The sequence below is a fragment of the Bidens hawaiensis genome, unplaced genomic scaffold, assembly GCF_021521415.1.
Source record: "Bidens hawaiensis isolate Kalapana, Puna unplaced genomic scaffold, B.hawaiensis_p1.1 tig00043661_1, whole genome shotgun sequence".
Taxonomy (NCBI): Eukaryota; Viridiplantae; Streptophyta; class Magnoliopsida; order Asterales; family Asteraceae; genus Bidens; species Bidens hawaiensis.
Genome location: NW_027505855.1, coordinates 82,501 through 94,277, shown reverse-complemented (window position 1 = coordinate 94,277; position 11,777 = coordinate 82,501). Strand labels below are relative to the sequence as shown.

At 35.0% G+C, this 11,777-nt stretch overlaps 1 protein-coding gene across 1 annotated transcript; it reads right to left on the bottom strand.

Moving 5' to 3' along the window:
- Positions 1 to 5,219: 5,219 nt before the first annotated feature.
- On the bottom strand, positions 5,220 to 10,429 carry LOC143615641 (common plant regulatory factor 1-like). The gene is made up of 11 exons (XM_077088720.1): positions 10,320 to 10,429; positions 8,657 to 8,804; positions 8,164 to 8,211; positions 7,984 to 8,079; positions 7,830 to 7,898; positions 7,628 to 7,758; positions 7,467 to 7,558; positions 6,722 to 6,903; positions 6,570 to 6,647; positions 6,348 to 6,473; positions 5,220 to 5,648 (listed from the first exon to the last, which is right to left on the bottom strand). The coding sequence occupies exons 2-11, from the start codon at positions 8,714 to 8,716 to the stop codon at positions 5,433 to 5,435; spliced, it is 1,098 nt and encodes a 365-aa protein (XP_076944835.1). The 5' UTR covers positions 8,717 to 8,804; positions 10,320 to 10,429; the 3' UTR covers positions 5,220 to 5,432.
- Positions 10,430 to 11,777: the final 1,348 nt, after the last annotated feature.

Here is an 11,777-nt window from a genome sequence, read left to right as displayed (position 1 = left end):
CCAAGAGCTTGTAATTTCTCTCCGGCTTCGGCATTGCTCATCTCAGCAAAAGGTTCAGTCTCGGCTGAGGTAGTAGCCTTCCTTTTCTTCTGGGCAGCACTCTTCTGGCGAGTGGTTGGAATCCTCGGCTTTGGGGAGAGAGTTTTGGAATGTTCCTGTTTCACCACGGCTTTGTCCTCGATGAGGTCATCCAAGTCGATCAAGCTGAAGGAAGATTTTGATTTCGGCATTTATGTGCAACAATTTGTCAAGTTATTTTCAGGATAGCGAAATTCTAAGGGTTTTGTGAAATACCCAGGATACTTACCAGAAGACATAGTTTCAGAAGACCTCGCTGCAGTTGTGCTGGTGTCGCCTGTTTCTCCTTCAAATCGGAATTCTCTTTCTTTTGCTGGAATTTTGAACAGAGCTTTAAGTCTTTGATTCGTATTACTTCTATACCTTACAAATCGTCAAAAACAACTACAAAAGAGAAGATGTGTTAATACAAATTGTTTACAGAAAGAAATTCTATCCTAAGGATTTCCTACCCTTATGAACCCATTCAACAGGCAAGTTTTCTCCATCAAGAATTGAGTCACGGCGTACAAAGAAGAATTTCTTCTTCCAATCGTGGTCATTAGTAGACACTTTGGGGACCATGTAGAGGCGACTGGTTTTGGATTAAAGGCAATAACAGTAAGATCCGTGTGTGCGAAGGTTATAGGTTGCGGCTATCTCAGGGATACATATGGTCAGTTCGTGGGTTTTATTCAAACGATCTATTGTAGATAAGATTCTCCACACCATTGGCATAACCTGAGAGTAGGAGAAGCCGGTAATATCGAAAAATTCCTTAATGAGCGGGGGAAATGGGTACGAGATACCGATTGAAAAAGGATAGTAAAAAAACAAAGCCATGTTTTGGACGAGAAATCAGCTTTAGCTTAGGGGTCGTATGGTCTGATAACGGCCTTAGCGGGTAACAAACCAGGATTTTTTAGAGATTTGATGTCGTCATCGTTAAAGAGACACTGATCCTCATCAGTAGCAGGGATATGACCCTGATCGATGAAATCCTCGGAGGTTGTAAAGGTAAAAGGGTTGAGCGATCGAGGGGTTTTCTTCATCATTTTTATTTTGAATTAAACGAGAAGGATCAAAAAATTAAAAGATGGGAGAGAGAGAGAGACTGACCTGGTTATGAAGCGACGAAGAGATTAATGTGGTTTTGAGATTTCGGAATGGGCTGATTATAACCTACAAGTGAACGGTTATAGGGTTTCCTCAATTCGTGTGCCTGTCCTTTCAAATCGCAGAGATATTTTCGAGTTTAAAATTTAAAATTTTTACAGTTGTCTCGCAATAACTGTAAAAATTGGGGGCAATTGTTGGGAGCAGATTTTTATCCTCAGGATTGATCATGTTTTAAGGATTTCAACCTATCCTGCCGAAGCAAGTATTCTGAGGATTATATTTCGCTAATCCAACTGTCCTTTATTGTTCTTTTTGTTTTGCAGATATAACCACGTGTTTAATGTGCTACTAAGAGACGTGGGTTTGCAATGGTTACTTATGAGGCTCCGTCAATTCGAACGTGTGAAGCAACGGATAATGGAAGACTTAGTCTAGGGTTTATCCCGGGTTTCTCGGAATTTCAGTTGTAATCTTTTGTTTTTTAAACGAGCTGAATTGGTCATTTAGAACACACACCTCGCACTCATAGCTACTGAAATTTATTGTAACACTTAGCAATTGATCGATTATCAGCTCCAACACTTGTAATCAACCTTTTTTGCTATTAATAAATAGACGATGTTAGTTTTCACCGTCCGGGGGTTTTTTGTGCCGGCGATCCTCAAGATCAAGGGTTTTTTCCCTCGAAATCAAATCATTGTGTTCACCATATTTTTTATCAAGCACTCTACCTCACATACGAATTTGATCACAAAATTACTTTGTTAATTTTTGACCGAAACAGTTATAAAGATAAAGACTAGGACCTGCCAGGAATATTAAGTACCCTAATGATAGATTCCGTGTCTATCTCAATAATCACACATTCCTCTAAGGCCCGTACTGATGGCAAACCTAGGGAATAAGGGGTAGTTCAATTTAATTATTTTATATAACTTATATTGAAAATTAATCCGACTGAATCTAGATGACCAACTGATGTCTCGCAAGTCGCAACAACTAACTAACCTAATAAGGCAATAAAATAACTGAACTCCTAATATGTATATCAGACTATCAAATGGTGAACTATCAGGATAACTATGGCTAGATAAACAAGTTATATGGAAGGCCTTAACCATAACAAAACCGAAGACACCAAAGAAACAATTTAAACGTATAACCCTAGATAACACAAAACAAATTCATGCAACAAAACATCAAAAAAACAAACCACCATCAATCACAACAGTAAAACACTGAATTATATTATAAGCATGGTTGCATAAGTCACTAGGCGCTCCCCGGGCGGTCGACTAAGAGTTCTGAGTACTTGGTCTATGAGGAGAGCACTCGGATGTGGTATATTATAAAGAAACTAATTTTTGGGAACTTTTATAATATATATATAGGGGAGGGATATTTTGAGAACTTGATTAGTTGTAAGAACTTTAAAAACTCAATTTTTGACCACACATTTAATTAAATGAGTTAAAATATGTGGCTGAGATTAAATTTTATTAAAAAATGAATCAGAATAGAGAATAAATATTTTTGTTGATTACACAAGTTTAAACTTTAGTTACACATGTGTAAAAAGTCGACTCGGTGTGTAAAAAATTACGGTAATTTTTTGTACATTACTTACACTTACGTATTACACATGTGTAAAAAAAATTCAAAAAAAAATTGTTACGTTGAGTTCTTTCGAGTTCTTAAAACTCAAAGCGGTTCTCAAAAGAAATCAATCGTATATATATATATATATATATATATATATATATATATATATCAAGTATTATAAATCTACTAATATTTATAACAAAATACGTGAATATCAATATAAATACAAAAGATGTATCTTTAAATACTAAAGTAACTAAAATTTGAAAATCATTTATTAAAAAAATGATAGTCATTCTTAATATGATAGAAATATGAATTAAGTTTTATTTTTTAAAGTCAGTCGACTCGAGTTGACCGACTAGATCAAATTGTGGCGTGGGTTAATGGATTCCGAGTAATTAAGGGGAACTAAAGAAACTTGCCTCGACACCATATCTTGTAGCGATTGCTTGACGAGTACTCGGCACCTAGTCGGGATTTTTACAACCATGATCATAAGAATCAAAACGTGACAACAGAAGTTTATTATATGTTCGTTAAAAACCCGAATTACTAATTAAAACGCCATTATCAACACAAAGCGTAGGTAGTTCTAACTGGTTAGCTACACATAAACGAAAACAAAACAGTTGAGTTCATGGCACAAAACTTGACAGAAAAATAATTTAAATCGTTCAAACCGAATCTTTAACATGATAAACACGCTAATCAAATGCCGCCTTTAATTGAATAAACTTGAATTATTGTTCTCCGTCATGTTAGAGCATTCTTAGCTCGTTCCTTATATTTATGTGAGTGAGTTTTATAAATTTTATGGTATAGTGGTTGTGTATATAGGACAGAGAAAATGTTATAAGAGAAAACTAAATATAGGCTTTTATTGTTCACACCGTAAATAATTTTAATATTTTCTTAAAGTAGTTGTGAATGGAGGAGGGAAATGATAATGATAAAATTATAAAAAATATTATTTAATTAAAAAGTATACATATAATAATTTTCAGTGTAATTACTTGAATATAGTAGAGAATGAGTTGGAAATGCTCTTATATTCCATCATTAAACGAAAACCTTCAATCGACTTCCAATTCCCTCTCTCTAATGGGTTGCTAAACTTTGATTTGTTTTAGATAAATCCAGCCATTTCGTTGAGGTAGAAGTGCACAAAAATACATGGTTATGGACCCGATCCGGAACCGGTTCCTACCCGTACCCGACTCGCGGGTACGACCAGGTATAGGATTTCTCCCCGGAGTCGTACCTGGAACCGGTGGAACTAGAACCGGAAATACCCGGTCAAAACCCGACCCTACCCAAAACCCGAAAAAAAACCGGTGGAACCGGTCAAAACCCAGTCAAATACCCGACTATACCCGGAACCAGTTACTACCCGGACCCGGTTTTGACTTTTGTTGTCCATACCCGGAACCGGTTCCTGAAAATATATGGTTTGTGCACCTCTACGTTGAGGCATACACCCATTCAACTAGTGGATCACATGTTTTCATCTATTATTCTTGGTCCGGTATCATACCGTGAAACACCTGATCTCTCCCTTACCACTCCACCAATCAATTAACTACTATGTATGTATTAACTTGATGCATCTTTTATATAAAAACTAATTAAAAACAACTATTTAAATTGTAGGAGAATATTTGTATTATTGTGTGTATAATTCAGATCACGTCAATCAACATGTCATGGGTCGTCTTTCATCTGAGTTTGCCATGAAGAATCTCAGCTCTCGAAGTTATTCCTTGGTATATCGGTTACTTGGGATTCAAGTGGGGCGTTTTTGTCTCAATTGAAATATGCCCGAGACATTTTTGATCAAGCGAAGATGGCCGATTGCAACCCGTACATACTTTGGCTACGCGCTTTAGCAAGTCTGCATACATGTGCATGCTCCTCGTTCCTGTCATCTTAATGCACTTCACCGGATTTTGAGATATATGAATGGCACCTTGACAATGAGTGTTTACATAAGACGTAGCTCAATTTCTTCTTTTATTTTGTATATGACACTCTGCCCCGACACTTGTCGCTCAACTTCCAAAACCATCTACTTGGATGATAATCTCATATCCTGGCCGTCTAAGAGACCGACCAACCAATTGAACCATAATAATTCTATTATAAAACATCTTCATCATTTTAAAAACTTAATACAAACAAACGATTTCGAAACAAAACAAAACCAGTTCAAACGGCATCGTTTTAACTGGTCTGGCCAATCCATCCAACCCGAAAAGTTTGTTTTTCCAGAACCAAGCTAGTTGTTCGGCCCAAAATTTAGGTCATAAAATCCAGTTCGATTCGAACCAGCCAGACAAGCCTAAGTTATAATAACTTGTACTTGACCTTAAAACATTCAATCAACACACATCATACATCACACAAAACATGTATTTAGTACCATGAGATCAGTTAACTACAATAAACTAACTCAGGCCAGTTAATTTCGACCCGCACTCTGAAACTTAGGGTACCTATTAAAGACCGATTCATATCCATACCCATATCCATATTCATATTCTCTACTTGCTGTTAGAAGTTATTTGGGTCGCATAAATATAGACCAAATTTACACAATTAACTTTGTAAATTAAGATACTATAGCAAGGGGTCAAGTGCACACTTGTTGTGGGTTAGCCCGCACCAGCAGTAACCGCATCAGCTCGTGGACTAGCATCCAGAAGTTGGTGCACCGGTGCACCAGAACCAGAACTGGCGGTGTCTCCAATTACCGAACCGGAACGGTTGTCGACTCTTGAGAGGAGGTTAGCAGTGGTCAAAGATGAACCTGTTTTCTCGGGCATTGGGTCTTCGGTAGCTTGTTCAAGTTGTGCCTTCTTGAGTTTTTCCTATAACCAAATTAAAACTGTCATTGAAATCGTCGGTTGTGTTATTGAATGTCTAACATACCCTTCAAGAACCGCAAAGTAAACCCAGGTAACTTTTGAGTAGGGGTGTGCATGGGTCGGTTTTGGGCTCAAGTCAAACCAAAAACTGAAAACTCGGCTTCTGAGTTTTGGAAAACTGTTCGGTTTCCCCTTTTCAGTTTTTCCGTTTGGGCATAAAAAAATTTGGGCCGAAGAAGAAATTTTGGCCCAAAATAATGAACTTGTGTATAAATCTTTTTTATTAAATTCTTATAAGTTACTTCACACTAGAAAACGGAAAATGAGAATCCACATGTTCAGTTAGGTATTTTTCGGTTTTAACCACATGCAAAACCAAAACCGAACCAAAGATTTGGTTTTTAGGAAACCGTAAAACCAAACCATCAGTTTTGTTTAGCTTGGTTTTCGGTTATGTGTAGGTTTTTTGTTTTCAAGCACACCCCTAAGTCTTTGACCATATTGACATGTCATGAAAACAATCAGGTTTGGGGTTATCATATCGAGATAAATGTGTCGTATTTAAGATGGTTGACCGGTTTAACCCATTTCTCACAACCCATCAACATGTTTTAACACTTTGCAACCCGCCAACCCTATATAAAAACATTTAAGTTGATGGACTGTATAATAACGAGAAGATTCTGGAATCTACGCAAGTACCAGTAGTTTAGCATTTTGAATCTTCAAGTTAGTTGCGTTAACAGTTAATTGGTTGACCTCAGACTTGAGTTTCAAATTTTCACTAGTGAGTGCTTCAACTCTGATACCAAGTTCCTCAGCTTCAGCCTGGATATTAATATATTCAACAAAAAAAAAGTATTAATCATTTTTATTATTTTTCTAGTATAAATAATACCATAATACGAGAATGGTTTATTCTACCTGTTTCCTTAATCTCGATCTCCTAGCTGATTCTCGGTTTGACTGCTTTCTTTTTTCCCTTTTCAGTTCCCGTTCGTCCTAGAAATAAATCACAATCCAAATTCAAAAATTAATTTTCAAAAAATATTATTAATTTTAAGCAAGATATGTACCTGAAGCACAAGACTGCTGGGAACCATGGCCATGTTGGCAGTTGCAGGGGGCTTTTTAAGCTCTAGCTCGGTTCCCGAGTCACCGGAAATAACCGCTTCAACTTCTTTACCCAAAATCTTGACACCTGTCACTTTCTTAGAGAGCATGTTCGTATCACTTCGCTCAGTCTTGACAACTTCAGCTGGTTGTATCATGTATCAAGTTTTTGTTAGGGATGTGAATTTCTAACACGAAATTTGCAGGATTGAGTTTAGTCTAAACGGGATTTGGTCCGTTTTGGGTTGAACCCGCAAACAAATTTAGCAAAAGGGGTCATGTTCATGTCAACCTTGGTTCGTGGATTTAATACTTTATCCATTTAACCCACTTACTTTTTATTTTTTCTTCCCAATGTGTTTTACAAAAAAAAAAACTATAGGGTCTTTTTTTATATGCCAAAAATTAAATTTTTAAATAATATGGCATATTTAAAACATAACTGCTTTATAAAAATAAAAATAACATGTAAATTTAGAATTTTAAAATATAAAGAAAAAAAATTTGCCGGCCAAGCAGAGTTGTGTTCATGTCAACACACCAACAAGCACATCGAATTCCGTTCATGTGTGACACGAAAGCAGATTTGTGTCGGACCCGCCAACCCACGAACACGACCCATTTAACAACCCTAGTTTTAGTATAGACTATAGACTACACGACACCTTATATTTTTATATTTTTTATATCATGTAATATTAAACTCACAACTTGTAGATGATCCTCCACGGATGCTTTTCTGACCATTTTTACAACTTGTATTAGTATCACTGCCTTCACTAGAGCCTTCAGTATCCCGACTGTTAAGAACATTAAGAGATTAAAAAATTTCCTTAATACATATCAACCGATACGTGGTTTAAAATTACCTATTAGAGATTCCATTGGTGTTTCCTATCGACATTGTCAACTCATCAATTCCTTTCAGCTTCTTTATCAAGCCTCGATCTGAATTCCCGGATGACTCGATCGGTACGAGTGTAGGATTAGGATTACCCGCCTGCATCATACAAACACGAGTTCAGTAGTGCACATGATAACTCATATAAACAATATTATTATTAAGATTACCACAGTAACTCCTGGATGTCCATAAACGCCTCCATGTGGATACATAGCAGCATAAGGCGGCATCATATGCTGAACCAAAAGTACAACGAAAAGTCAAAAGGATGGTCAAGTTTTAACATATTCGAAGGATTTAAGTTTCGTATGGCACAAATACCGGCATTGGGCCCCACATATATGGTGGAGGTGCATGACCTGATGCAACAGGTGAACTGAAGTATGGTGGCACAGGGATTCTCGGGCCATAATAAGCCTGCAAAATCACGTTAGCTGGTTAATCTGGTTCAAGAGCTCAATTTTCAGTTGTAAACAACAATGGCAGTTAAAGTCATTAGACCTGCATGGACGCCCAATCGGAAAATGCATGACTGGTTTGCTGCTGCTCCTGACAAAAAGAAAAAAAAAAGAAAAGAAAAACCGTTAGAAATAATATAAACTCAAGTGACATAGTATCATTCAGCACGAAACGACAAAATTGCCATATGAAAATGGTACGGCGCACGAAACAGTATTAATTATTAAACGACAAAAAAGAAGACGCTCGTGTAAAGCGATAACTAATAGTCTGACGTGGTACAAAATGGTTACACAATATAAAATGAGACGTCATAGAAGAATATAGCAAACTGTATGATCTCAAAACAGTTGATATAGTGACATGCTGACAAATAACTAAGATCATCAGTTTATCTGTGCATACTTGATAACTTGACATGTACCGTACAACTTTTGATAATTTAATTCCTTTTTATACAACAACATACTGTTTATCTTGCAAAAATAGAAAAAATAAATGAAAACAGGAAAGAAAATAAGTGTTTAATTCTTACCGCAGGAGGTGAAGATGTTTCTTCAGGCTTACAATCCTTTGCTTCTTCACAGTTTCCCATGAGTAAACACCTTAAAATGATTCAGATATGACGCGGACCTTTCACGTTTAGCTATGAAGGTTGTCTTGCTAAATACTTCCTCACTTGGCTGCAGACGACAGGTGAGAGAGGTTACGAGATGAGAAAATATTAAAAATTTTTAATAAATTAGAGGCTCCAGATAATAAACATCAAAACTACCAAACATCTTTTGGTTGGTATACACTCAAATCACTTTTAATGTAAACACACAATACAACTTTTTTCTTCACATATGCCATGAGAAACCTCAATGCGTGTACATTTTAAGTAACTAAAGCACAAAATGGAAACATAACGAACATATAAATGTAACATTCTACATAATAAACTGATAAACACAACTTAATTAAAACACAAACACAACAACTATAGCCTAGCATTTACATTAATTATTAATAGATACACGTCTTCGTTTCACAAAATAAACCCCCTTCCCTCCCTATAACGCGCAACAATATTTATCTATGTATACGTGTGTGTGTATATATGTAGGACGTCATTAATCATCATAAGGTTTCACTCAAGTAGCCGACTCAAATTTGCTAAAAGTATCACTCACACACGCACACACCGACACGCACGCCAACGGCCCAACGCATTAAGTAAATCAAGCAAAACGATTAACGGTGTTCATAAATACAAGATTCGCTTCCCTACTAAAAGAAAACGTATCCCAGGGTTAGAACTTAAAACCTAGTAACCACTCAAGATTCATAAATCCCAAAATCCACCAAATTTGTTAACCGAATCATTCGATACGCGCCTTTACCATCGGAATCCGAACAAACTTTGCAAGTACAAGTTGATTCCAACTCCATTTACTTCCCAGAAACCACCAAATTATTCCTATAAAGACCTTGACATAAAGCAAAAAAAGGGAAAGATAAAATAAAAGGTACAAGCCTTTGTTGTCCTTCAAGATCCACATCTAACATCTGACAACCCATATCACTAAAACATTCAAAATCACTAAAAATAAATATATAAATATATTAAAATAAAACTCAGAAACTAAAATCAGATGCCTTCTGCCATTGGGGTTGTGGTCCAATGGTAGAGGCAAAGCTTCTACTACACTAAGGTTTGGAGAGGTTATGGGTTCAAAACCCACTTCCAACAAGGGATTAAGAAATTCATCTTTCAAAAAAAAATAAAAAAATCAGATGCCTTCTAAACAAGAATTCCAGATTTCTGACAGCCCAGTATCACTAAAAATCCATAATAAAAAAATTAATAAATATAAAAATAAAAAATAATAATAGTCTATCACAACACAATGCTTTATCTTAATTAAATTATTAATTCTAATTATTAGGTTTTAATAAATTATGAGCTAATTTTCCCCAATTTTGAGCTCTGATCTCTCTCAAAACACACAATTGCCATCAAATCTTACACAATTAAACCAAACCCAGTTCAGATTAAAGCTAATTAACAAATAATCATCATAAAAATCGAATCTTTTTAACAATCTTGGAAATAAACATGAAAATTGATTGAAATTGGAAGTGGGTTTGGTTTGAAATGCAAGATTTGATGGTGAATTGAAGAAATAATGGTGAGAATTAATAAAGATATATACCTGAATTGAAATTGGGATGATAATTGTGCAGGTTGATCATGTGTATGAAGAAGGAAGAAGAGGAAGTTGGGGGTTTTTGCTGAATATGGAGAGAGAGATGGTAATGTTCCACGTCAGCTGACACGTGTTATGGGTGTATATGATGATGAATAATAATAATTAATACATGGATTTGTAAATTTAATTTTCTTGTTGATTGTTGTTATCATGACATTTGGTCAACAAGTTTCCAATCGGGTTTTATATTTTGGTTTTTGGGTTTATCTGCGTTTTTTTGTGATTACGGGTGTATTGATTATGTTTCGTTATTAGGTTACCGAAAATAACAGGACTTTATTCATTGATCTTTTAATAAAGGTATCATAACATTTTTGTTGTGATTACATTTATTTTAGCCATTGGTAACACTAATCCGGTTTAGAACCTTCTTTTGATATAAATGGGAATAAAAGGCTCGATATTTTATGGACAAAACAAACAGTTAAGTATGGTTACGGATAGTCATAAGATATGTAAAATAAAAAAAGCCCACGTCTCATATAACAAAAAACGGGCAACAGTTTTTAATGGGTGAAACAAATAGTTAATGTGATTGATAGGAGTCGCGTCAGATTGTGTAAGCGGCTGAAAAGTCTATATTGCATAAAGAAATTTTTTTAACGAAACAAATAAATAGTTAGATGTGATTGGTGATTGTTTTCCGAAACATATGAGCTCTTAAACTCTAATCATATTTGTCTCTTACACTGCATTCTTGAGTTTAAAATATAAGGAAAAGAAATGATAAGTTTGAATAGGTGAAGAAAAGAAAATAAATTATATACCTAAAAGACATTCTCGAGTTAAAATAAAAGAAAATTAAAAAAAGTATTAATTACATTCTTAAGTTAGATCGGAAGGAAAAGACAGGAAAAAAATTGTAAATTTACAATTATGTACTCATAGCAACATGGAAAAGAAAATTGAGATGGGGTAAATTAGTAATATATATATATAAAGTTTTCCTTCACAATCAAGCCATATTTGGCGGAAAAGTTTTAAAGGAAAAAATGTCTAACTTTTATTTCCATACTCTTTCTTTTCTTTAAAAAAAACACAATAATGAAAAAAGAAAAATTTTCTTATATTTTCTTTTTCAAACCCTTAAATAAAAAACTCAATAATGCAATGTAAAGGAAGAAAAAACTATGGCTTTAGACCTCCACTTTGATAAGACTTTCAATTTAGACTAAAGTTAAATCAAAACATACTAAAATAATGAAAATTAGACCAAAAACATACTTAGTGATGAAAATGATCCTTAATTTATTTGAAAAAACATGCATATTCGTGATTAGTTGTTTTGCTTTACAAAAGTAAAATTTAAAAAATTCTCAAATTTCGTTTCGTTTTAAGCCTCTAACATAGTTTGACTGACCCTTAATCTAATCTGCATAACCAAAAAAAAATTGGTTTTTA